Source organism: Vicugna pacos, chromosome 14 (assembly GCF_048564905.1).
Source record: "Vicugna pacos chromosome 14, VicPac4, whole genome shotgun sequence".
Lineage (NCBI taxonomy): Eukaryota > Metazoa > Chordata > Mammalia > Artiodactyla > Camelidae > Vicugna > Vicugna pacos.
Window position 1 is genome coordinate 20,461,956 of NC_133000.1, and position 23,350 is coordinate 20,485,305.

A 23,350-nucleotide genomic window follows, 5' to 3' on the forward strand; every position below is an offset into this window, starting at 1 on the left:
ATCTTTTCCCTTGGTTTCTATTTGTCACAACAATTTAAGATTTTTTTTAAAGGCTTGATAAAATCTAGGAAAAAAACATTTTTTGTTACATACCCTGTCCCTTGTTAGCATCTGAGCTCTGTTTTTGTGCACAATTTTGATAATCCCTGGAGGCTGAACCCACGCTTCACCGTCCACCTGCACTGGGACTCCCTCATCACCAAATATAGTGATTTTTACTGTACGGCACTGAAATAAAACAAGTTATTTTAGAGTAGAGATCATCCCGAGAAACCAACACTTGATCTTGCATTCAAACTTGAAAGGAAAGGACTGTTAGGTTTTTCTCCTTTCGATGACATGGTAACAACCAACTCAACAAGAAACTCCATCATTTTATGGATGACTATACAGTGTAGGAGTCATTTGGAATGGCATCCTCAGTGGCCCCAAGTAGTGAAGTCGGGTTTGATTAGAGAAACAAACCTGGGCTATTCGGTGGTGCTGCAGTTTAATGACCCTTGACACTGCCATTTGCATGCTATCAAATATTGCAACGACTTCTAGGATCTTGTCATCAAATGATGGTGCGGCAAATATCTGAAAGAAAAAAAAAACAACATTACAATTCCACTGAAGAAGCTCAGGTTTAAGTGCAGTGGCACATCAAGCAATGTAAACTATGCAGCACACGTATTTTTAAAAACTTATAAAAATAGTAAGCAGAAAAGTAAGTAAATAGTAGTAGGAAATGATAATCCAAGGACAAGGAAAAGTCACTAAAGAGAGCTTAGAAGCAATACAATAAAAAAAAGTGTCAAAACCCACATGGATAAAATACTTCATGCCCCTCTTAGAAAGCACTCTTAGGACCAGTGAACTATTGTTATTTCCAAATAATTCATCTTGGTATATGTAAGTTGTATTAAATATCTGTTCATGCATAACTCAGATGTCTTGATAAAATGATGCATGTAGTTTCAGGAATCAAAAGGTGATACTGATTTCATAAAGTTAAAGTTAGTGAACATGTAATTTATGATCCGGTTTGCTTGGCATATTCTAAGGGAAATCTTTTAAGGTGTGACAAGCAATGTGTGTATGTGATTTATACTTTACTACAAAAACATTTAGGGCATTTGCGAATACGAAAAGAAACTCAAGAGGATGAAAATCCTGTAGGCTTCCTTTGCCTTGATATTAAATGCATTTTTACATAATTAATTTCACCTAAAAATTTAAATTTCATCTGCATCACTTTGTTTCTTTTACTCCTTCTTACACTATATCATAAATAATTGTTCCTCTGAAAAAATACTCGGTATAAAATAGTATCCTAATTAAAACTTTCACTGAAAACATCAGGACATAAATTTGCAAACTTGTCGTTTTGTTATCAGACTACCTGGTTTTAAGCCCTGCCTCTGATACTAACTGGGTGAACTCTGTGTCAATTTCTTCACTAATAAAATTTAGATAAAAATTGTGGGTATTAAATTATGAATGTAAGCTCTCAGAACATTGACTACCCAGCAGGTGTTCAAGGAGCATTAGCTTTGTCTTAATCTCACTGATTTATTCTCCTTAAAATATTTGAGTAGTGACAGGCTGACAAATAATTGGTTGCTAATTTAAATTTTTATACTCCAATAGGATTGGAATATATTCATATCATGAAAATTACAAATACTTTCTAATTTATTTTATGCTTTAATCCCTGCATGCTCATTTAAGAGCCCTTAGAAAACAGGTCAGTGGGAACCATTGCATCATAAGCTTCAAATCAAAGGGTCTATCATTCAATATATGTAACTTTTTAGAGATCATGGTAAATTTCTCATTTTTATTATTATATATATTTTAATAATTGTGCCTTCTCTTTTATTCTATTACCTTTAAAGCAACTGCATTTGTTAGGTTGTGTTTTTTTTTCTGTTTTAATACAGGAAAATATAAAAAGAAAACAAAAAGAGCTCTAAATCTCAGTGGCTAAATGAGCCCTTTTGTCACTTCTGAAAATTAAAGAAACAATAATAAGATACACATAAATTTAGAAAATTGAAAGTACAGAAAGGTATTTTGGTAAAACAGAATAATATCCCTCTCTCTGCTCAGCAAAATGTCTGTGTTCTAATCCCTGGAACCTGTGAGAGTTACCTTACATGGCAAAGGGATTTTGCAGATGTGTTAATTAGGGGCCTCGAGACGGGGAGATTATCCTGGATGATCCGGATGGGCCCAATGTAATCACAAAGGTCATTAAAAGTGGAAGATCAAGGCAGGAGAAGAGAGCAATGCACTGTGACAAGGACTCAACCGCCTTTGCTGGCTGTGAGGATGAAGGAAAGGACCACAAGCCAAGGAAAATAGGCAGCTTCTAGGAAAAGCAAGGGAATACTCACATCATCTTCTTTAGTTCCACCCCAAAAGTTAGTGCCTCCAGCATAGCTGGGAATGTTCAACACAGCTATTCCTTGCAGACTGGGGAGAGGAATATACTGCCCATCACACTGTAAGGTCAAAAGCTTAGAGGTCAGATAAAAAGAGCAAAACCACTGGTTTGGAAGACACTAGAGTACCAAAGATAAAGGATGATGGAGGAAAGTGTGTTGGTGATGTTGGCTCTCCTGTAAACATATTCCCACACATTATCTTTATGTTATTTTTTAAATTGAAAAAATTTTAAAGACTAAATAATTATAGCAGAAATTGTTACAGAATAACAAAATTGAAAAAAAAAAGTTTTACAAAACAATCTAAGTGTCCTTTGATGGATGAATGGATTTAAAAAAGTGGTAGATATATACAATGGAATATTATTCAAACACAAAAAGGGAAATCTTGCCATTTGTGATGACAATGACTTGAGGACATCATGCTAAGTGAAATAAGTTAGACAGAAAAAGACAAATACTGCATGGTCTCATTTATATGTGGAATCTAAAAACAAACAAGCAAACAAAGAAACAAAGCCAAATGGCTGAAACTATCTTCAACCCTTAGAACAAATGAGAATCCAGTTTGAACCCATTTTTCAATCATTGTAAATAAAATAAGAACACTTTATACTTGATTTACCCACCATGAGTGTTTTTTACAATTCCTTTCCTTCCTTTTTCATGAAAATATATTCAAAGGTCCACACAGTATCTAGGTAGTGTGGTACAGTGGGAAAACAGTAGGCCTGTTTTGAATTCTGTCCCTTAGTATTAAGTTTTTGGAGCTTCATTTTGCTCATCTGTGAAATGGGCCAATAATCCGCAGCCCACAGTGTGGCCAGTAAAGCAAGGTACAGGAAAGCACCTAAAACACGAGGTAGGAAGTCAGTAAACGTCTCTCCTCTATCACAAATACAAATTAATGTTTTATGGTGAAAAAGCATTGGAGTTGAAATTTTGACTTCTCCAGTTATCAACTGTTTGATCTTGGGCAAGTGACTTCATGCCTCTGAAATAATTAATAAAAGACTTGCCTCCTAAAAAATGATAGTCACTACCTCATAAAGTTTAAGAGTCAAAGGCAATATGTAGAAAACATTCAGGGAACTTCAATTATTGTAACCCCATTTAAAATACAGCTATAATTTTTACTGCATTAATGAATTAAACAAAGACAAAAATTACTATTATATAATAAACCAAATTAATATAAAGCTTTAGAATGTAACAGTATAAACAAATTATGGAAACACTGTTACGAGATTACAGAAATATCTGAAATTACAAGAAATGTGAATTAAACAACTATTTGTTCTTTATCATGTATTTCATTATAGATTACAGGTGAATATTGTTTTTTAAAAGGTGTTTTCTTCTTCATGTATCTTAGTATTTAAAGGACTCAAACCAGAATTTGATCATTATTTCAATTAAAAAAATAGAACAAGCTGCTTGGTGCATGTAAATCAGGCGTATTTAGACAAAAAAGCCATTCTTAAGGAAAAAACTTGAATCTTAATGACATGACATTTTTCATTCATAGGTCAAAGATGTTTCTACTCTAAAACTACCAAAATTTGATGTTACGATGTCACTCTACATTTCTGGCATTTCCATGATTACAGAGAGGATTATAATTCTCACTCAGAAGTTCTGAAATTTGGGTCTATATCAGATTCAGTTTATATGACTTGAGAAACAGACTTTGTATTTATAGCGTTCTTTTCAGTTTAAACTGTGATTTCTTGTAAATCAGCTCAATGGATTATGATTTTGCACAAAAGCATTATTGTATCTATTTTGCAGATGGAGAAACTGAAGTCAAAGTCTTTTTCTGTACAAATTCAAAGTCAAAACATGAACTCAGATTCACTTTCTTCTATACAACAGGGAAAGGAAAACTTTCCTGAACAAAAAGTTAAAAGAGTTTTTTTGCCAAGCCCTGGCAATAGGTGAGAGGGATCTCCCTGGGAAGAGATTCCCAAGTCTTGGATCTCTCTTCTCCATCTTTATCCCAAGTGATCGAGCATCATGGAAATGAATTTTTAGACAACGGACTTTCTGTGGTCCTCAGGAATAGCAGCTGTTTTGTTTATTTTTAACTACGGCAAAGAACTCTCTAATTTTTCTACTTTACCTTTTATGTATAGTAACATGTTTTCATTTATCTTGGGTTACCAATTCTATTTTCCTTTAGTCATTTAATATAAAACTTCTGTATCAAGAGTTCTTAACCTGAGGTTCAGAAACCAGAGGTCCACAGATAGATTCAGGGGTCTGCTAACTTGAATGGTAAAAACGTATCTCTTAGGGTTAGCAACTGCTGAAATCTTGCATTGCACTCAATTATAAATGCTGATAACAAACCACACATTAGCGATACTCAGAGTTCATCACTGACAGAAACAGATTTTTTTTGGTATTCTATTACTGATGTTTCAGATATCTTGTAATATCATTTATGTTCCTCATTGCTTCAAAAGTATGGTACTTACTATATAAGCCATTAGATTTTTGTCATTTGATGTGGCAATGAAGAAACACATATGTTTCTTCATACTCTATGCTTCATGCTCTATATTCATACTTTTAAAGTGTTACTCTATAACACTTTAAAAATATTTCGATAATTTTTTTCAATATTTTCTTTTGTAAGGCTATCTATTTTATATAATGCATTTAAAAACAATATTCTGAGAGGGGGTTCATGGTTTCACTAGCATGTCAAAGGGGTCCACAGCTCAAAAGGTATTAAAAACCTCTGCTAAATGGAGATTACAAAGCAGCTGTCTAAGATATTGTTCAGAATTTGGACCACCAATAGAAAAGGACAGAAATAGTATTTCTGAAATGCTGAAAGCTCTTCCGGAAACAAAGGCAACCCAGTCAATCTATTCCAGATAGTCCTCTTAAATCTGAAAGATGGCCAGCTATGGGTCTTGATTACAGCACTTAACAAATTATGGTAAAATCATCATTTACCTATCTTGCTTCCCTCTCAAGTCAGGGTCAGGAACTGTGCAAGATAACAAAGTTGAAAACCACTTCCTACCTGTCCTTAAAGAGTGTGGCTGAGTAGGGTATAGGGATAAGAGAATGAACAACTATGTACGGAACCCAGTTGCCTGAGGGATGGGGCTGCAAAGGATAGCATTTACTAAGTATGAACCTTCCTGATTTTATACCTTTTCAGGCAGTAACATCTATCTTAATTTTGCAAGCAATGATAAATCAGACCAGCTGATCATGTAGTTGTAAAGGACATTTAGTTGATAATGAATGAGTCAGGCACCTCTTTAGTTCACATTCCAGTATTAAGATAACACTTAAAATAGAAACGCTCTGTTTAATTCATTGAGCTGTTGACTTAAGATTTGTACACGTTTCTGTATGAAGTGTATAACTCAATTTAAAGTATCTGGTTATTAAAAGAGACAAGATAGGAAAGACATGCCCATTAGCATAAACAGTGAGCCCTGAATCAAGGATGAAAGAAAATAAAATTCAAAGAGATTAGTAGGGGGAGGGTATAGCTCAGTGGTAGAGCACATGCTTAATAAGCATGAGGTCCTAGGTTCAATCTCCAGTAATTCCATTAAAATAAATTAATAAACCTAATCACCCCCCCAAAAAAAACAAACAAAAAAAAGAAAAAAACAAAGAAATTAGTAGATTTTTCAGAGCAATGTCCCCAATTTTCTTTTTCCTATTATCGGAGGAGATTAAATAACTTTTGCTGTCTTTAATTTTCTATATAAATTAGTAAAAAAAAAACTAAAAAATTTAAATGTTCAAAATCTCTTTTTATTTTACTAACTTGTAAGAAATAATTAGAACAAAAATATATTTAAATTAAAAGGTTCTATTTACTATGAATGATATCTTCAGGGATTTGTGAAATGTCAGGCATTATAGAACTGGGCCAGAATTTGGAAGCTTAAATGGAAAAATCTGTTAAAAATGCTATCCTATATATGTACCCCCAAGGCCCCCCATTTTCAGGATCTGATGACAATGATAATTAAGTGTGTCACTCACATCCAGTGTCTACACCTCCTCTGGTATAGAGTTGAAATCCACTTCCATTTTAAACCATAGGGTTTAAACACTATTCTAGATAAATTGAAGCTAAATCAGCTCCACAAACACATCTTTTGTTCCTAACAAGTCAGAGAATCTGAAATGTCTTTACTGCAAGACAAACTCACCTCAAGTTGAACCCTCTGTTCTAAATTCTTGTATGACCTCTGTAATAACTCCCGGGTTCCAAGGACTCCATACCACATCAAGTTTTTAGTTCGGCTCCTGAAAACAAACGTCGGCAGAGAATTTCAGGAACTCTTATTTATTTACTCTTTAAAGGTAGAGTGAGCAAAAGAGATAACAAATGAAATTAAAGTTAAGACTGCTTTCATGTAATCACATTATTACTATTACCAAAATTACCTGCATTTTTCAGGGTGCTCCTCTCTCTTATTATTAAATTCTAATGAAATTTTCGCATCTAATCCAATCCCAAAGTAATTGTTCATGACACATTTTTCTGAATATCCATCTCTATGATAATAAGAGAAAGTACATGAAAGTCAATTTCAGGTTCAGGAACAGATCATGCAAACCACCGTATTTCAAATGAGTCAATGTTCTCATCATTATCAACTTTTGAAATTTTCTGATCCTTTTTGTTTGTGAAACCATATTTATTGCAGTGCATTTAAAATGTTGCTATTTGTATAAAACAGAAACAAGAAAAGCCAAAAACAAAATATTTGCAAAAGTATTTCTTACACTGAATCAGGATCTGGGTCAATAAATGGCGTTGCACCAAAAGGATCAATATTTGCTAGTAACATTTTGTTAATAATAGAACTCCCAGCAATTGAGGCAGCTAGTCCTGCTCTTAAACCTGGCCGGAAAAAAAAATACAGGATCACATGTTAGGAGGAAAACAGAAAGAGCCAGTCCATTGTTTTTAGAACTAATCTGAAACACCTTGCTCGCAAAGCATGGTTTTCAGTTGAGTCTGTTCTTCTCATTAATCAAGACTAACAACTATGACATTGGTAAACACAAGGTTTTTGATGCTTCTTGGAATCTATACATTGTCATAAAAAAATGAAGCAGGTGAGGACCTTAATAGGAGTCTCTTTGAGACAGTTTCTCATTTCCCATCAATGATTCTATACTTCAACAAGTAAATATTACTTCTTTCGTATGAGCAAGTAAGATAGCAAGTCTGTAAGGAATTTACAACAAAGGCTGAATTACCCAAGATGTCATGAAATTATCACTTCCGTATTCTCAAAGCAAAGATAGTAATACTCAAGTGAAAATGCTGACATACTAAGATGAAAACTCGGCGCTAGTGTCAAGAGTAAGTAATCGAATATTAAACACAAGTATTTGTAAATTTTAGAAGAATATAGTATTGAACATAAAAAAATGAAGCATTTACCTTACCTCTATATATGCAAACCTTCTGATTTATTTCAACAAGTAGTTAGCTTTCCACTAACTATGGTATTCACAGCTAAAGAATTTTATGATCTACCAAACCATATATTAAAGCTAGAAGCACTAAAGTCTGGACACGACAAAGGAACAGGGGCCTAAGAGAGCCAATAAATGGAAAGGAAAGAATAGTGAAGAAAAGTATGTCATGCAGTTGAGAAACACCAGGAAATTAGGGAAAAAATAGTTTCTTTTGCAAACATTCCTTTCCTCAACAATGTGCTCCTCTTAGAAGATGGTCATTATTTCAGTGACAAAGTTTAGCTGATTATCAAATGATCAAGATGAAGTTTATTCTGTCATTTAATTTCATAGTTTTGAATATGCAATGGTATACTTTGTTATGCCAGTTCCCTTTATGTCTAAATAAGTAAATAAATGAATAAAACAACCATTCTGGTGAGAGAAAAGAACAGTGTGAAGAGGTGAAGGGTCATATTCCAGCTGCCCCACAGAAAAGTATAACATTTTCTAATTCTAAGGTTAGCCATATTTACAGCTTCAGCCCAGAAAATTTCATCCTGGGGTCCCAGACTTGAAGAGAAATATGACTTCTAGACATGGAAGTCTTTCTAGAATCAAACATGTTCTGGATTTATCTTTTCTATTTTAATATTTTCATTGAGATATAATTCACATGCCATAAAATTCACCCTTTGAAAGTGTATAAATTCAGTTGTTTGTAGTCTATAAGCAAAGTTGTGCAATGATCACTACCATCTAATTGAGACCTTTTTATTACCCCTGAAAAGAAACCTCATACCCATTCGCAGTCATTTTCCATTCCCCCATTCCCTCACCCCAAGACCCCGGAAGCCACTAAACTACTTTCCTTCTCTATGTAATTGACTATTCTGGACTTTTCATCTAAGTGGAATTATATAATATGTGCCTTTTTGTGCTGAGCTTCTTTCACTTATCATAATGTTTCCAAGGATAATCATGCTGTATGTAGCATATATCAATGCTTCATCTTTTTAAATGGCTGAGTAATATTCCATTATATGGATATACCACATTTTGTTTTTCCACTCATCAATTCATGAATATTTTGGTTGTTTTCACTTTTGGGCTATTATAAACAATGTTGCTATAAACAGTCATGTACTAGTTTTTATGTAGACATATATTTTCAGTTCTCATGGGTATATATGTAGTAGAATTTCTGAGTTATATGTTAACTCTGAGCTTAACTCTTTGAGGAACTGCCAAACTGTTTCAAAAATGACTGTATCACTTTACATTTGAAACAGCAGTGTACAAAATACAAAAGTACAAAAGTTACAATTTCTCCATGTCCCTGTCAGTATATGTTATTATCTGTCTTTTTTGATAGCCATCCCAGTAGTCTAACGTGGTCTCTCATTGTGTTTTTGATTCGCATTTCCCTAATGACTAATGATGTTGGGCATCTCTTCAGGTGCTTATTGGCCATTTGTATATCTTTTTGGAAAAATGTCTACTCAGATCCTTTGCCCATTTTTAAAATGGGATATTTATCTTTTTACTGTTGATTATAAGATTTATTTATATATCCTGGATACTAGTCCCTTATCAGATATATTATTTGCAACTATTTCTCCCATCCTGTGGGTTGTCATCTCATTTTCTTAATAATGCCCTTTGAATCACAAAAATCTTTAATTTTAATGAAGTTCAATTTACCTTTATTTTTTTCCTTTTGTTGTTTGTGTTTTTGGAGTCAGTCTAAGAAACCATTGCTTAATCCAAGGTTATAAACATTTGCAACTATGTTGGCTTTTTATAGTTTTATATTTTTAGCTCTCACATTTCAGTCTTGTATCCGTGATCAGTTAATTATTATATATGGTGTGAGGTAGGGGGTCCATCATAGTTCTTTGCATGTGACTATCTAGGTGTCCCAGTACTATGGATTGAAAAGACTATTCTTTCCTCATTGAATAATTGCCTTAGCACATTTGTTGAAAATCAATTGACCATAAATGTAGGGGTTTATTTCTAGACTCTGAATTCTATTCACTGATCTTATGATTTTTTATTTTAACCAACATTTCCACATATTTGTGCACTTCCCAAATTTCCTTGTTATTGATTTCATTCCACTGTGGTCAGAGATCATATTCTGCATGATTTCAATCCTTTTAAATTTATTGAGAATTGTTTTATGGCTTAATGTATGGTCTATCCTGGAGAATGTTGCATTGCACTTGAGAAGAATGTATATTCTGCCCTTGTTAGGTGAAGTGTTCTGTAGACATCTATTCGGTATACTTGTTTTATGTGTTTTTCAAGTCTTCTATTTCCTTATTGACCTCTGTCTAGTTGTTCTATCCACTACTGAAAGTGGGATAATGAAGCCTCCAACTATTATTACTGAATTGTGATTCACCTTTAAAAAGAACTTGTAGGAGAGACTGATTTCCCAGGTGTATTTTGGATTCCAGTCTACTCTGCAATGAATCTGGAAAGTTTTCACTTAGTCAGACAACTGGCACTGCAGGAGACCTCTGAGACATCTACATTTACCGCCATCCCCTTCCACGTAAGTTCTTTGTTTTCCACTAATACTATCCTAATCCCAAACCCTTATCAGGGCTGAATAGATGCCTCCAATGGTCCAAAATCAAGCAATGTTACCAGTCTAAAAATAACTACAGAGACTTGTGGTGTAAAACTAAGAGGAAGGCTGTGTTGATCTTGTAAAGGTAGTAGAATATAGGATCAAACTTACCTTGAGTACTTAAATGCAGATTCCTAGGATCTACTCTGGAACTACCCAACCAAAATTTCTTAGGGAAGGGCCCAGGAACCTGTATTTTAATACTTCCTAGGTAATTCTTTTATATACCAAAGTCTAAGGATCTGCATTCTGATTGATAAGAGTACCAACAACATTTTTTAAAGAAATATTTGTCTTTGAGAACATATTTCTATAGTTCATGAAAATGAGTACTTATACATTTTCACAGAAATACTTTGAAATACACCATGTTTCCGAATCTGTACTACCTGGGCAGATTATTCTGGTATTGAGCACAGGGAGGTTTTCTTTGCTGGCTGCCACAGCTGGACCAGGGCCAGAGTCAGTTTGGGAACGTCCTGCCCGGCCATCTGGAGATCGAGGTGCAGTTTTAACTGCTGGCAAAAAGTCCAGGGTAAAGAGAGGCATTGATAAAGTTATAAAAATAAGCAAGTCCCTATACACTTAGGACATAAAATAATTTCCTACATGTTTAAATTAATCAGCAGAACTGAAAATATTACATTGTGTTTACCTATTGGTTTATCACTTTTTTTCCATTTTCTTGGGATTTACTATATGGAAGGAATCTGCCACAAGTAGATGTCTTGATCTCTCATTTCAAATAGATCAATAGCAAATAGATGCCTATCATAATGGAAGGTCAGTAATACTCATCCTTTGAATGTAAGCAATCCATATTTACAGAAAAAGGAATTCTGAAGCCTGACAATTTTTGTAAATGGAACATATGTGTTGTAATGTACACTATCAAAGCAATCTTTTTCTCATAAATGTTGGGTGAATGATCAAATTTAATTCCCAGAGCTAATAGTGAAATACTAGTATTTTCTTCTATACATAGTATGAAAAATATAATTTTTCGAATGAAACCAATATTCTTTTTCTGTACTTCTCAACTAATTATTCACTCCAGACAATCATTTGTCCAAAACGGTTCTATGATAGTCTTATAAAAGCTCAACACATTTAAAAATTATTCCAAAACAGAATTACTCTCAAAGTAAACAACAAAGAGAGGGATTTAGTTCTATCTAAATGGAGGCAATTTAATGGAGAGCAAATAGTATCTTTAACTAATTTAGGAGTAGTTGGCAGGTGTTTAAAAAAACAGTAATCCTCAAATTCAATTTAAAAATACTCCAAAACTTAATTATCTTTATGCTCCCTAAGACTAATTACAAACAAACTATATTAATCTCACCCTCTCATCTTTCTGTTAAAAAACAGTCCAGTTGCATTAAAGAAAAGTACCAGAACAGCCACTTTTTTTTTGACAGACGGGAGGCCTGGAGCTAATTTCTAATAAAAACAACCTTTTGATATTCATCTCTGATAAAAACCAGAGAGTGTCCTAGTGACTAAGATTGATGTTCCATTGCAAATGACTAAATTAATGTTTCACAGTTCTTCTTAAACATAACATCTCATAGATCATATTGATGTACTGTATTTCACACATCTCAGACATACAAATTATTACACAAGTCAAATGATAATACAATGAATGTGCTTCAAAAAATAATGATTAATACAGAAACACTTCTACTGCTACTAATTCCCACTAAATTGGATTACCAGCCAAAAAATAAGATCAAATACTGCACCATTAAAGAACTGTATAATTTATACCTACTTTAATATCAATATCTACATCTCTATATTTATGTTTTTTAGTTTCTTTTGCAGACTACAATGGGAGTGTTAAATTCATGGGTGTATAGTAAAGTGGGATGGTAGCTGATTGGAAAATCATTACCAATAAGTGCTGAAAAATCAATCCTCCAAAGGGAGCCGTTCATTATGTCCAGAATGAGCAGTGTCTGGATATCAGTGTGTCATTACATTACAGAAACATCTGGAGAATTCTGTCTAAAATGGGGCATGCTATTTTAATGGAGCATCATATTGACCAAGTGGGTGCAACCAGAAAAACAAAAAGGCTAAAATTATCAAGTTAAAGATTGGTAAAACAATTTAAGGGAGAGACTCTGGAAAAGAAGATATAAGGTGCAGGAAGCGGATGTGGTGCCATGAAAGCTGTTTTCAGTATCATTTAAGGGCTGCCACATGGCAGAATCATCTTCAGTATCGTGAAATGATATGTATAATACTGCTTTTAAACTAACCATTAAGCACTACACAAATGCTAGTAGTCGTTACTGTTATCATACACAAAACTTTATTAATAGCAACTGTAAACATGAGCAAGAAATTTGAGGAAGAAAATAAAAAGCTCAATATAAGGACCCTAATAACTAGAGTTGATCATGAGGGTGGGATGCAGTGAAAGTGAGTGATCGAAGGTTCAGGACCATCTCTCAAAAGGGTTATAAAATTGGATTATATTCCACCACATTTAAGGTCTAAAAGGTCTATGGTTATAGAATTGGGTTGTGTGCTGAAATAGGTACATAGAAGATCTAAAGGGGCTAAGGTTGCAGAATATGCAAACACTGTCTGCATGCCAGGCACGTGAGGTCTCTAAGGTCTAATTTCAAAGTTTCTAAGGAGGACAATTCTGCCAGAGCATAATTGGTAGCAACAACAGCAGAAATAGTAATAATAATAATAATAGTAATAATAGTGATAATGACAGTGAACATTCCTTCACAGCACAATGAACCAGGTGTTATTCTAGGCACTTTACGTACATTAACTTATTTAAGCTTCACAACAAGTAGGTATGTTATTATCTCCATTTTACAAATGAGGAAACCTCAGAGAACTTAAGTAATCTACTCAAGTTTATATGTCATGAAAGTAAAAGCAAAAATTTAATGATTGCACACAGTTGTGATATAATAGTTCTGGCTTTTTGTTAGCACTGTGTAATTACTTTCATATTATCTTCTCATCTTCATTAATACTTTCATTTCTGTTTTGCTTTATTCTAACACATTAATTTTTTCCTTATACAGTATGAAATATTAAAGTATAAATTCATCTTCAGTTAAAACTTCAAAGGTAGAGAAACAGTTAATATTCTTCAAGCAATTACATACTAATTTCCTGGCAAAAATAATTTCAGTAGAGATGGGTTGTAACTAGATGTCCTATGGTTTCAAAGCTTAATTTGGCGATAAGGATTATCAACCATCTCGGCTGATGAACGGAACTCAAGAGACTGCTAAATAATTTAAATGTCAAGTTTTATGCAGATGGGGCCTGCAGCTTTCATATAATTCTCAAAGGAATTTGAGGGCTAAAATAGGTTAAAATTTGCTGATTTACGTGTTTATTCCCTCTTTCTTCAGGAAAATTAACATATTTAGCTATGTTTGGTCCCCAAATCCTTAGTTTATTATGATGATCTCCAGATTATACGGTAAAAAAGGGATGTGAGTATACTTGACAATCATCTAAATAATGTTACTTTCATTATTTTAGCATTCATGAATATCTAAGCTTTAACTTCTGGAAAGCCTTGTTAAAAATACAAATAGTTTATCTCAAATTGATAAGCCTTTCAAAGACTGAAAGCAGAATCGCATTTTAATTCCAAAATAATTTTATCATAGTTTTCTTACCAGTTAATGTCTCCTTTGCATCATCTTCCTTTGATTCTTCTCTAGACTCATCAGTTTCTGTGCTATCATAATCGAATGACTGATTAACTGGTTCAGAGGAGTGCACTGGCTGCTCATCCATAACTTTAAGCAGTAAGAAGAGAAATTTGTTTGGACAAGTGAAAATAAAAACCCACAAATATTAAAATATGCTTAAGAAAGGAAAATTGAAATATACACCCCCCAAAATTTCATATTCACGAATAAACAATCAACTTGGAGTCATCTGATGTCTGCGATTATAAAAGGAAATATTTAAAATTATCAAAATTGTATTTTTAGCAGAAGAGAAAAATAAAATAGAAGAATTTTAGAGAATGAAATACAAGTCCAATTATAAGCTGTAAAAGGTTTTTGGATATTAATTATTTATATTAAAGTTAACTTTTAGTCTACTACTAAAATTCTCGAAGTACAGACATTATAATAATATAAAAAATTAAAATATAGATGGAAATTTTATGAACTCTTAAAAAAACAACAAACATTTAGGAAATGAATGTTAAGAAAATATGTTCAAAGTAGTTTAGAGGTTTGATTTTGTTTAAGACTTAGATTCCCATTTAGTAAAAAAAGATTTTAATTTTGGAAATATTATTTCAAGATAAGCTTCCATTTTATTTTTATGTTTCCAGTGTACTTTATCTCTGAGATTTGTTTAAGGGTGTCCCGTCTGACCGGTAAGAAAATTTCACTGTGCTTGCCCTGCAAACAGGAGAGCCGCTAAATTCTTCAGAAGCTGATTTTGTTACTGTTTACCTTTCGCGGCTTCTTCAATGACTTGCCTCACTGCTTTCTTTAAACTGTTTGCCCGCAGCATTATTTCCCTCGGTTTGACGGCTTTCTGGGAGGAAGGCTTCGCAGTGTCATCCAAGAGTTGTTCCTTGCTTTCACACAAGGATTCTTCGCTGGAAGATTCCACGGGATCTTCCTCCACGATGAGAGAGCCGATGCCTGGGAGAGCCGGAGCAGCCTGGGAATCTGTGTGCAAAGCCTGGAGCAGTTGTTCAAGCTTCTCATTGAGGACCGAACACTACGGAAAAACAAAAACACAGGAATCAATCTTCGTTTAGTGGAGGTGGAAGACAATAACTTAATGGTTTTCGATTTTAGAGGAAAGATGCTACACTGATGTTTACCACAGATTGGCTATCTACTATAAATTGTACTTTAGACAGCTTGTGGACTAAATAATTCATAATTTTTTTAAATAGCACAATTAAGCTCTAAATTTACTGGTTTATACTTCCAGTATTCAAACACCATTTCATGGGTGAACATCTTTACAACTTTCCTAAACCTATTTTTTCTTAAAACAGAATAGCAAAAGCTTCACCATAAAGTGACACATTACATAAACAATTTATTCATTATACAAAATTTGCTATACATTATACAAAACATTGCATAAACTTTTGTTTAACGTAATCAACTTACGGCACCGTTTTGAGCACAAACTGCCAAGTCCGGCCAAGTCTTGTAAGCTCATCTTCAAAGCTTTGGTTTACAAAGGAGTGAACAGCTCTTAAGGGATTACTGGCTCAAAGAAGGAGCAAAAGGAATATGCACAGGATAAAAAAGAATGATGCAGAAAGACAAACAGGTACTCAGCCCTTGTTTCTTTCTGTTTTTCTTGGACTGTTAAGGGTAAAGAAACACTTAGGACTGAAACTGTTAATGCTACTGTCTAAAATACCTTTTATCTCCACACAATTTCCAGTCCTTTCCGCCTCCTTTTATTTGTCTGATGGCTGCCACGACAAAGTTACAGCAGAAATAGTTAAGAGAAATAAAAAACGTGACTACAAAGGGTTTTTCTTTTCTGAAGCTCTCCACATAGTAGAAAAACAAGAGAAAGAGACGGAAAACTTCCAATGTATATTTGTTTGTTTGTTTGTTTGGAGGGGGGGTAACTAGGTTTATTTATTTCGTAGTGGAGGTACTGGGGACTGAACCCAGGACCTCATGCATGCTACGCACTCTACCACTGAGCTATACCCTCCCCACCCCCTGCCCCCAATGTATATTTCTATTTTCTTTTCCTTCCACTCAAAGCCACCATCTATAGCATGAACTGGGGGAGATCTTTCCTTTGCAAAGCCCAAGAGAGCCACACCTTTTGTTAGAATGTCCTGTCCTGAACAAATGAAAGCAAAGACAGTAGCTTTAAGGTTCAGTAAACTGTTCTTATTTTAGACTCCAAAAGATCACAGAGGGAAAAAAAAATCTATAAAGAAAAAGGCAAAACGAGAAACAGAACCCTGAAAGAGGCTGAGGACCATAATGTCTGGGGAATCCGAGCAATAATTCTGGGAGGGAACCTGAGTGGCCAAGGTCCGTCTGGAAATGGAAAACCATTCGTCTCCCTTGGAACACCAGGCACCCAGCACTTCCCCCACGTGACTCGATGCTGGTGCATTTCTCCTTCAAAATGTCAATCGGTGGGAAAAAGGAGTTATCAAATTCAGATCATTGGTCTTCAGCAACGCAGTTTTCCTACATATTAAAGGGGTTAACCATAAAATAGAATGTTTTAAACCCTTATATCTAGTTCAGAAGTAATTTTTCTCTTGGTTTACAATGTTTTGGCAGGAAAGCCAATTAACCAACTTCGCTGTAAAACACAGTTCAACGTTAACATTTTCAGTAAAAAAAAAATTCATGCCCTGAACGTGTCCCGCTTACTTTACTGGCCACGGCATCTGCTACAACAGCTTTTTCCAACGTTTTTTCATGTGCCTTCTCTACCTTGGCAACGAAGTCCTTTACAGTTTCACAAAGTATCCTTTGAGGAAGAGAAATTGTGCAATTCAGGAAACTCAGCAGGTTGATATGCTTTGATTTACAAACATATTTAAAAATAAGCACAATGAAGTAAACTGTTAAAAGATTGGGATCATTGGTTTATAAACCCGAACTTCCCTCCACTGGGTAACACATCTTAGATAAGCTCACACATTCTAAGTGATACATGGACACGTGAATAAACCTTGTTCTACATAATTTAAATAAGTTGTTTTAAGCTTACAACAAGTCTTTCTCAAATATTTAAATTTTAAAAATTTCTGAGACGAGTAGTTTTCGATCTTATTAAAAAAATAAAGCATTATCTCCTGCACCTTACATATTCTTATAACAAAACTTGCAGTGTTGAACAAATAGGAATAAATTTGTCACTAATGGTGTCACTGTCGCCTTACTATTCATGATATGGGTATCTTGGAAGCACGTTGTTCTTGAAGAGGAAAGAGGTTGTGTATTATGCTGGAAACCAACGTGCCAGTTGAACTGAGTTATATTCTCTGTAAATCCATTCATTTATTCCCTTAAGATAACCAATGCAATAACATGCAGACTAATTGAATTTAGGTTTTGTTAGTGTCACTAATAAATGGTTTAGCTGTTTGTTTCTTTTAATTACATTTGGTTTCTTTGCAATAGAAATAGACTAAAAGAAAAAAAATCATCTGAAACACTAACAAAATTTGTCAAAAGTCTTTAGAACTGGTATCGGATTAAAAACTACAGCCAAAGGAATGGTATATGACCAGCTTTTTGTAGCAAGCACTGATAGTGAGTTTTAAAACAAAATCAGACTATTTTAGAATAATATTTCTCTTTAACATTGATAGAGGTTGAGGAATTTTAAGGGAAAAAAAAGTTTCCAGAAATTACTTTTTCTATTATACTCACAATTTTCTGTGGTATGTGACTGACAAAAAGGTTACGTTTCCAGATACTTACGTATTATGAAATTGAGCCATTCAATAAATACAGGACACGTACACACATACACACACAAACACACACACACTCTCTGAACCTTCACATTCATCATCTAAGAGAGAATTGAATTACTCCTAAAAATTCTTGTTTTGTTTGTTGTGTTTTGGCAACCATTTGTAGCTTTCACTTGGACAAAAGGTACTATTTCCTGATCTTCAGTCTTTTTGGCTGGCCTTTTAAACTCAAATTCTTATAGACTCTAGCTTACCATTTACCAGATTCATCCACGTGGAAGTTCCGTCTTCTTTGTTCATGTATAATACTTTTATGGAATTTCTCAAACTATGAAGGCAGGCTATCATGCACTTTCTTCAATGGACTTCACTGAGTTTCCCTAAGATGTCCCACCTCTAGGAAGAGGAGACAGTGGCTTTCCCTCATGTTTATGGAACTCCAAAATAGAGGTCTTATTATTACAACACTGTCTCGAGAAAATTTTCTCTTGGATTTGTAAAACCGCATATGCCATGACATTATCAGAGCCACTGCTGCTGGTATTTCATTAACTCCTAGAGACAGAACCAGTGGGTCCACCAGCCTAGGAATGAGAGGGGCAGAGGAAGAGCTTCCCCAGTTGCGCCACGTTGCTAGGCAGACAGAGGCTGCAGGAGAGAGCGCGATCCTGTGTTAGGAGAAATGCTTGCCACATAAGTTGGGGGAATTTCATGGTCCATTAAGTTCCACATTCCAGAAGACAGAGGATATTTATATTCTGGAGGAATGAATTAACTTCCTGTTACACCTAAATTGAGAATGTAGGGTTTTTAAAGTAGAAATCAAATGCATACTTCAAAAGGGTATGATTTCAAAGTCACACCAACTGAGAATTTGCAAATTGGGGAAAAACAAAAATTTTTTTTGTCTTTTTTTTTGGTTTTTGGGGGGGCCATGGGGGAGGTCATTAAGTTAATTTATTTATTCTATTTTTAAAATGTATTTACTTCTAGAGGAGGTACTGGGGATTGAACCCAGGACCTCGTGCATGCTGAGCATTCTCTCTACCACCTAGCTATATCCTCACCCAGGGAAAAACAATTTTAAGATGCATTTACTATAGTAACACAAAAGACATTTTCCAGCTGATACAGTTTTCCCCTTTAATACATAAACACTTCCAGAAAACACGTGCAAAAAATCAAATAAATGAAAGTAGAACATGGGTCTTCCCACAGAGCTAAAAATATTTTAAATTCCTAATTACACCTTTAATTAATGTTAGTCATAATTTGGATGAGATTTTTCCAGCATTGTTCAGTTCATTGTTTTGTTCTCTCCCTTCCAAGCTGAACACAATTAAATGTGGGCACCAGATATTCAGTTGACGCTAACAACTGTCCCTAGGTAGCATGTTGGGTGATTTCCACCGTCACCTCAATTATGTTACATTTATGAGATCTACACATCGCCAGTAGCAGTACCTTCATTTATCAGTTTTCCACTAATTTTTTTAAATAGGGGTAAATGACAAGAAAACACGCAATGCTACACTAAGAAAAACAGGGCAATGGTGCCCAAAAAGAACCACATATTGGTAGGCAGGGATCATACTACGTGAAAAATTATTTTTCATCCAATACAAACAAGTTCCAATCAGAAATTAAAGGTGCCTCACAAGTATCAATACATAATATATTAAAACCCCTAGCTACTATGTGCTCTGAGGAAAGATTCTAACATAGCCTACCTCATTTTTCAGTGAGGGGGTTGGCCTAATTATCTCTAAGATAGATTCTAAATCTATAAATTCTATGGTTATAGGACAATGGTTCCAATCTTACTATTTTTTCCTGCTAATGATCCCATTTTCTGAGAATTTTTGTCTACAGCATAAACTGCATTGGCTTAACTTGTCTTTTTATTTTTATTAATAAATGACGTCTATACTAATTAGTGCTTCTGAATCTTGGAAAATAACTCATGTGACCGTCCCAAACTGACAAAATTCCCAAGTCAAAGAAATGTTGGCTTTATGTTCATTGCCTACATTTTTTAACCTACAAATTAGCTGTGCTGATGAAATACAGCTTTTCCATCAGCATTTTCAACATTTTAAAGAAGTTAAAAATAGCTTAGGCTACTGAGAATTACTATTTTATGAAATAAATATAAACATGCATAAGAGGTTTAGTTAAAACGTTCTGCCTTAATACTGTCCCATTCAACAAGTAAATGGCATTAACCAAAGAAGGGAGTTCTTTATTTTTACCTAGGTGGTGGTTAACAGAACGTGTACGTGAATATGTGTGTGTATTATTTTTTTCTAATCACTAAGTTGTACCTTTATCATTTGAGCACTTTACTGTGTGTATGTCAAGCCTCCATAACACATTGTTTTTTAAACCAGGGAGAACTAGTATAGATTTTGTAAATCTTATGGACATAAAACCCAAGTGCAAGATGTGAACCCTGTTTGGATTTTGTTTTTGAATGAATCAACTGCTTGAAGAAAAAAAAAAAAACACTTCAAGAAAATTAGGGGAAATTGAATATGGACTAAGTAATTATTATTAACTTTATTAGACTTAAAAAAGATGATTGGCTATACATACTGAAAGTGGAATAAAATGATTTCTGGAATTTGTTTAGAGATACTCTAGCAAGAGAAAGTGGGGAGCAGATGACAACACATGTTGATAAGTCCTGAAGCTGAGTGATGCGTGTGGTGGGAAATCATTATAACTGGTGTCTCTACTTTTTTGTATGTTTGAAAAAAGTCCATAACAAAAATTAATGTAAAAATATACTATATCACTGGGACAAAGTTACCACATATTGTCCCCCTCTTTCTTCTCTTGAAACTCTTTATGGCAAAACTTCTAGAATTTTAATCTGGGGTTGTAAAGGTAGGGTGGTCGGATGAGTAACAAGAGGGGACCAAGGTTGGAAGAGAATCTGCTTAAAGGCAAATGAGCCTGTCAGGGAGAAATCAGAAGCCAAGGCTAGGAGGAGCGCCTCAGTGAGGAGCCAGGCCAACGTCTAAGAAAATATTTGAAATGCAATTGGGAAAACACGAAGTGATGCTATCACAACGTAATACAGCACTCTGTAGTTTATAGGATCTATACTTATTTCATTACTCAACTTAATTCTAACAGTTCCATGAGGGAGGAAGGATAGGCATTCTTTCCATTCTTATCCTTGATAAAACAGACACAGATCACAAAGCCAGAAAAATGGCTGAATCTCATTTAGGACCTGAGACTTACAACACTGTGACTTACTTCAGTGGCTTTAGAGCTGTTTTTCAGAAACACTTCAAGGATTCCATAAATGCCTGATGCAAAATTCATTTAGAAATAGAGAATAGAATTTTAAAATGCTCTTAAATCTTTAGAGATATTAGAGAAAAACAATATAAATATATTAGCTTTCACGTTAGAATTCATTATTTTTGTGCAAATCTTACACTATATTCAATGTAGTTTCCAGTTATTTGTGTTTTATTTTGGATACATGGTTGCAAGGAAATTATCTTCAATTAAATAAAAATGGCATCCTTACAACCATGACAAAATATAATATAGAAATAATTAAAATACAGAAATAATTGGAAACTGCATCAAATATAAAACTATAACTGTCACCTATAACCTTATTGCTTATTTTTCCTCATAAATAACTAATAATTGAATCCTATCCAATTTATTAATGCCAACAAAATAGAATTTGTTTATTTTTGATATTGGGATTCTGCATAAAATTTTATTCAAAAAAAGACAATGTTATAAATCAATTATAATCTTAGTTAAAAAATAAAAGGAAAAAATATACAAAATGTAAGAGGCAGTAATCAAACACATTAAACACACCAAGGCCAATATTAAGGCTTTGCTAACATTTGAACCAAGAAAGGTAGTCAGATAAAATATTTACTTAAGAATCATTCTGTAATTTGTTATTCTTTTAAAAGGTTCCATTTCGACTTTCTGTCTCTTCTAGCAATGTCCTCTAAAATGTCCTATAAAAAAGAATTTTGACTCCTGGGGCGGGGACAGCAAATGTAAATGTCTTCCTCGTAGAAGCAGCTTAGGTACCTAAGGAAGTACATGAATTCAGCCCAAGATGAGAAAGACAATAGGGAATGCTAAAGCCTGGGACAAACTGGAGATTTGTACATTTCCCCATAAAGCAGTTACCACTAAGAAAGAAATACTCAACCGTGGCATCAAGCAAAAAACCCGCCCACAGTACTGCCATCAAACAAAGAGCGTCTGGAGCCCATCAGTCTGGGCAACAATGTGCTTCCCTTGTCTTACGCTGTTCAACTCTCTTCCTATTGCCCAGTCCTGCCTCCTGTTCCTGGGGGTTATGGCATGGCAAACAACAGTCACTACGTTTGCACTTTTTTCACAAGCAAATTGGTTTATAATGATTTCTCTTGTCTTCCCAGGACTTCTTTGGAAATTAAGTGTATAACATACTGAAGTTTGTGTATTTTCTCCTCCACTACTTCCCCACTCCCTTTCTTTTCTTCTTGTCTCTCTCCTCTTTCTATATATCAGTAATATTTGCTTGCTAAGCCAGAATCCTAGACCACACTCTTACTTTTGCTTATCAGTTGAAAATTTTAGTGAGTTTCTCTTCCATACTTGACATTTCAGTTCTCATGACAGCAGGATAGGATGCTTCAGGACTAAACGCTAAGTTCCAGCCAGGCAACATTTGGGATAATAAAATCAAGTAGCTTTGGCTCCATGTATGGGATCATGATAACTTTGAATCTGATAACTTTGAATTAAAATATAATTACATAATTTAAATATGCTGAGAAATGCCATTTTGAAAACTCCCATCATTTCCCTTTTCCTGATGGAAAGAGTTCCTAGATAGTAGTGTTTACAGAAATAATGAATTATAGTAAAATGTGTTTTTTATATTATAATTAATCAGAAGTGTTTCTTTAAAATAGGAACTAGATTAATTAAACTCTCAACATTTAATTACACCTTTTTGACAAAAAGGTTTCAAATTTAGCTTCAAGAAATACTCTCTAAATATACTCAACTGCAGATAAGATGCTAAAGTGACTTTTTAAAAACCAGTGCAAATTTAGTAAAACTAATTCTACAACCTACTTTGCAGAGATTTGGGGGCAAAATCACAAAGAAGTGACACAAGTGGTAGGAAGCAGCATTCCTTTCATTGTCACCATATAACTACTTCATGGCTTAAGTTCCAAAACTCACTTGGCAGATGATATGACCACTGCATGTTCATCAGAATTGAGGATTTTTGTAAGATGAGCTGCGACCGAGTCTTCATAAATTGTCATCTGAAAAAATAAAAAACCTACACTGTATTATTGTTGCTGGCATTTATACAAC

At 34.3% G+C, this 23,350-nt stretch overlaps 1 protein-coding gene across 2 annotated transcripts in view; it reads right to left on the bottom strand.

The window, feature by feature from the left end:
* The window catches only part of DGKH (diacylglycerol kinase eta), a 147,287-nt gene that overhangs the window by 15,125 nt on the left and 108,812 nt on the right, over positions 1-23,350 (bottom strand). For both annotated transcript variants that reach the window (XM_072976318.1, XM_031684522.2), the window contains 11 exons: positions 23,213-23,298; positions 16,926-17,025; positions 15,000-15,273; positions 14,202-14,324; positions 10,920-11,045; positions 7,206-7,323; positions 6,864-6,974; positions 6,626-6,722; positions 2,382-2,489; positions 466-579; positions 94-228 (listed from right to left, as the gene is read on the bottom strand). In XM_072976318.1, the coding sequence (XP_072832419.1) occupies positions 94-228; positions 466-579; positions 2,382-2,489; positions 6,626-6,722; positions 6,864-6,974; positions 7,206-7,323; positions 10,920-11,045; positions 14,202-14,324; positions 15,000-15,273; positions 16,926-17,025; positions 23,213-23,298 (1,392 nt within the window). The remainder of the gene's footprint in view (positions 1-93; positions 229-465; positions 580-2,381; positions 2,490-6,625; positions 6,723-6,863; positions 6,975-7,205; positions 7,324-10,919; positions 11,046-14,201; positions 14,325-14,999; positions 15,274-16,925; positions 17,026-23,212; positions 23,299-23,350) is intronic.